The sequence below is a fragment of the Abrus precatorius genome, unplaced genomic scaffold (assembly GCF_003935025.1).
Source record: "Abrus precatorius isolate BTA unplaced genomic scaffold, Abrus_2018 Scaffold6, whole genome shotgun sequence".
NCBI lineage: Eukaryota > Viridiplantae > Streptophyta > Magnoliopsida > Fabales > Fabaceae > Abrus > Abrus precatorius.
The window spans coordinates 11,989,096-11,992,173 of record NW_020874406.1 but is presented as its reverse complement, the minus strand read 5'-3'; the positions used below and the strand labels follow the sequence as shown (position 1 = coordinate 11,992,173).

The following is a 3,078-nucleotide window of genomic DNA, read 5'->3' as shown; positions in this document are numbered from 1 at the left end:
AATATGATTTTATTAACAAAAATATTTGTGTAAAAAATATTTTATGTGTGTCATATATAAATAATATTTTAAAAAAAGTCAATCTCATATTAACTATGTAATAATTAAATTGTGTTAGCCGAATTAAATGATATAAAATAGTAAATAAATTTTTCTATTAAAAATATAAACCAAAATAAATTTTTTGGTTTACTTTATTATTAAATATATTTTTATAGTAATCTTATATAACTTCACATAAGTAATATAATAATACAAAAAATTAATTCATAATTGTAGAATAAAGTTCAAGTATATATATATATATATATATATATATATATATATATATATGCAGGTATGAGGCGGGGTGGGTACTTAGATACTCATACTCGCACCCATCCCCATTAAAATTTGCGGGTTTTTACCCACACCCATACTCGTACCCGTATAGCGGGTAAATACCCTACTCATTGTGGGTAAATTTTGCGGGTGCCCATCGGGTAATTTACCCATTGCCATCCCTACCAGTATTTCAAAGCCATAAAATCTAGCTACTTCGTATTTGTCTGTAACTTGTTATTTGGAAATTTGTAAATCATTTTTATTCCCAACAACTTCTACCAAAATTATTATTTTAAAGTTACAACTAAGGAAAAACATATTCAAATATTAACTAATATTTTTTTTAAAATACACTTTTAATTATTACTAAAATTTATTAAAAATTGTAAAAATATAAGAATAATTAAGATAAGATTAAATTAATAGTAAAGTTCAAGTTTTTTTAATTCTTAATAAATATTAATTAATAACTAACGATATATTAAAAAGAGTGTTGCTATTATTTTTATCTCATTCAATTTAACTATATATATATATAACAAAGCTACTTTATCTCTGCTTTCTTCAATCACCCCTGTTTCCCACAGCCAAGGGCAGAACACTCTGAACTTTCAAGTTTGAGTTTCTGACAAGAGAAAGGAAATGTCTCAAAACGCGTCCAAGTCCCCATTACAAGCAGGTATATATACATACACAACATCAGAGGAAGTTTTCGCCATGTACTTAACACGCCATGAAACAAAACAAAGCAGCAAATGTTTTGTGTACGCTTTGGCTTCCTTTGTTACCCTCTTCGCCATTTGGGTAATTTTTGCATCCATCGTGTTGCGCGTGAGAGATCCCAATATTGAATTGAGATCAGTAAGGTTGATGCACAAATTTAATCATAGCGTTTCACCATTACCTTCCTTTAATGTCACCATCATTGCTCAAGTCACCATCACCAACCCAAACTTTGGTCCCTTCTATTACGGAAACACTTCTGTGAGTATGTTGTATGGGATTTCGAGTGTTGGTGCTTGCCAATTGCATGGCGCGAGAGTGAAGGCTATAGAAACCCAAGAAATCAATTGCTTGGTAAACATGAAGTTCAATCATACTAATGATATCCATTCAGGAATGCTCAAACTAAGATGCTACGTAAAATTAAGTGGTGAAGTGCGAGTGTTGAAGATTGTAAAGAAGAGGAAGACCATAGAAATGGGATGCATTATGAAGCTCAACTTCACCTCGTATTCGGTTCAACATCTGCTATGCTAATTAATTAAGGTACCTTGTAAAGGGTTATTAAGCAAGTTAAGTTTGTTTGCTATTTTGCTGTTATAGTGTGTAATATTAAGAATTCAGAATTCAATATTCACTTTCTCTCACAATTCATTAAGTTCTTGTTTGTTCCATTTTTCGGCATCAATTATTTTACAAATAATTTCACTAAAATATAAGCCAAACACGTCCAAATACTAAAAAGCATTCATTATTTCTTAGTCCACAAGAAAGTTTGTGGGTTCTGTCCAATAAATGACCAGGGAACAAGTTAAGGTTGGCATACTTGTACTTGTTTTTGCTTAAAACAAGTACAAGTAGAGGAAAAAGGATGAGTGATTCCTAGTCTCTATGCAAGTTCAAAAGAAGTTATTTTTCACCAAAGCACGTATAAAAGGGAATTTTTATTAGTATTTTGTTCAGTAAATTACTCCAAATTTTATTTTTCTAGCAGATTGAAAAATATTTTTTTTAAGAAAAATTTAATTAACAGACATTGATATTATAATTTGTTTTTATACTATCATCTAATATAGATTGTAATATAAATAAAAAATAATTTCTATAATAATTACTTTAAAATTGTATCTATAATATTTTTTAATCAGTTTATAAAATAAATATTTTTACACCGATAATTTATAAAAATTAAACTTTTTTATAATCTGAACGAAGTAATTTAAAACAAACATTTGGGAGGGACAGCATAATGCCTTTTTTTTCAATTGACAACATAATGCCGAGTACGTAATGGAACGAATAGTTGACAAAGCCCAATGGGCCTAATAGAAAGCATTATTCATTTATTCCCTCATTAGATATCAATATGTGATATTTCGACCGTCGCAGAATAATAAAAAAAATCGAAGATATTCATTAGAGAAAAATTTTGGATAGTGTTTATTGTATAAAAAAATTGTAATCTTTCGATTTTTTGGATTTATTAAATCAAAATAAATTTTAAATAAAATATTAAAAGTATATGATTATTTTTAAATTTAATAAATTAAAAAAGAATGTTTTTTATTGTTAATATTAAATATTTTATTATATTAATAAGATTAAATTAAAAATTAATTTTTTAAATTAAAGATTGAATTAAAAAACATACTTATTGATAATATTAAATATTTATTTTATAAAAAAAAATTGAAATTTTGATTTTTATGTTGTTTGTCTTCGTTCCTTAGTGCCTTTGTGACTTCAACTACTGTTGATATAGATTGGATTATATCCTGTTAGCCAATGAATAGGGATTTTATCCTAAATTGGACAAGTAGTTAGCTTGCTTCTATCATCTGAGATTTAGTTAGATTTCATTATATCTATTTTTATCTATAATTAGAATAGGATAGTTTGTTGCTTTATCTTTTCACAATTAATTATATTTGATTAATTTTTATATTATATTTCATCTTTGTTAGTCAATATATAAAGAAATTTAGATTTTTTTTTTAGTTTACACAGTAATTAATTTTATTTTTTTTTGCT

The 3,078-nt window shown here is 26.5% G+C and overlaps 1 protein-coding gene across 1 annotated transcript; it reads left to right on the top strand.

The window, feature by feature from the left end:
• The first annotated feature begins 1,041 nt into the window (after nucleotides 1–1,041).
• Nucleotides 1,042–1,584, top strand: LOC113870176 (late embryogenesis abundant protein At1g64065-like). Its single transcript, XM_027506775.1, has one exon. The coding sequence runs from the start codon at nucleotides 1,042–1,044 to the stop codon at nucleotides 1,582–1,584; it is 543 nt and encodes a 180-aa protein (XP_027362576.1).
• Nucleotides 1,585–3,078: the final 1,494 nt, after the last annotated feature.

Bases quoted from the DNA above. Each gene is read 5' to 3' on its own strand.
- LOC113870176 (XM_027506775.1), top strand. From the start codon at position 1,042: ATGTACTTAACACGCCATGAAACAAAACAAAGCAGCAAATGTTTTGTG.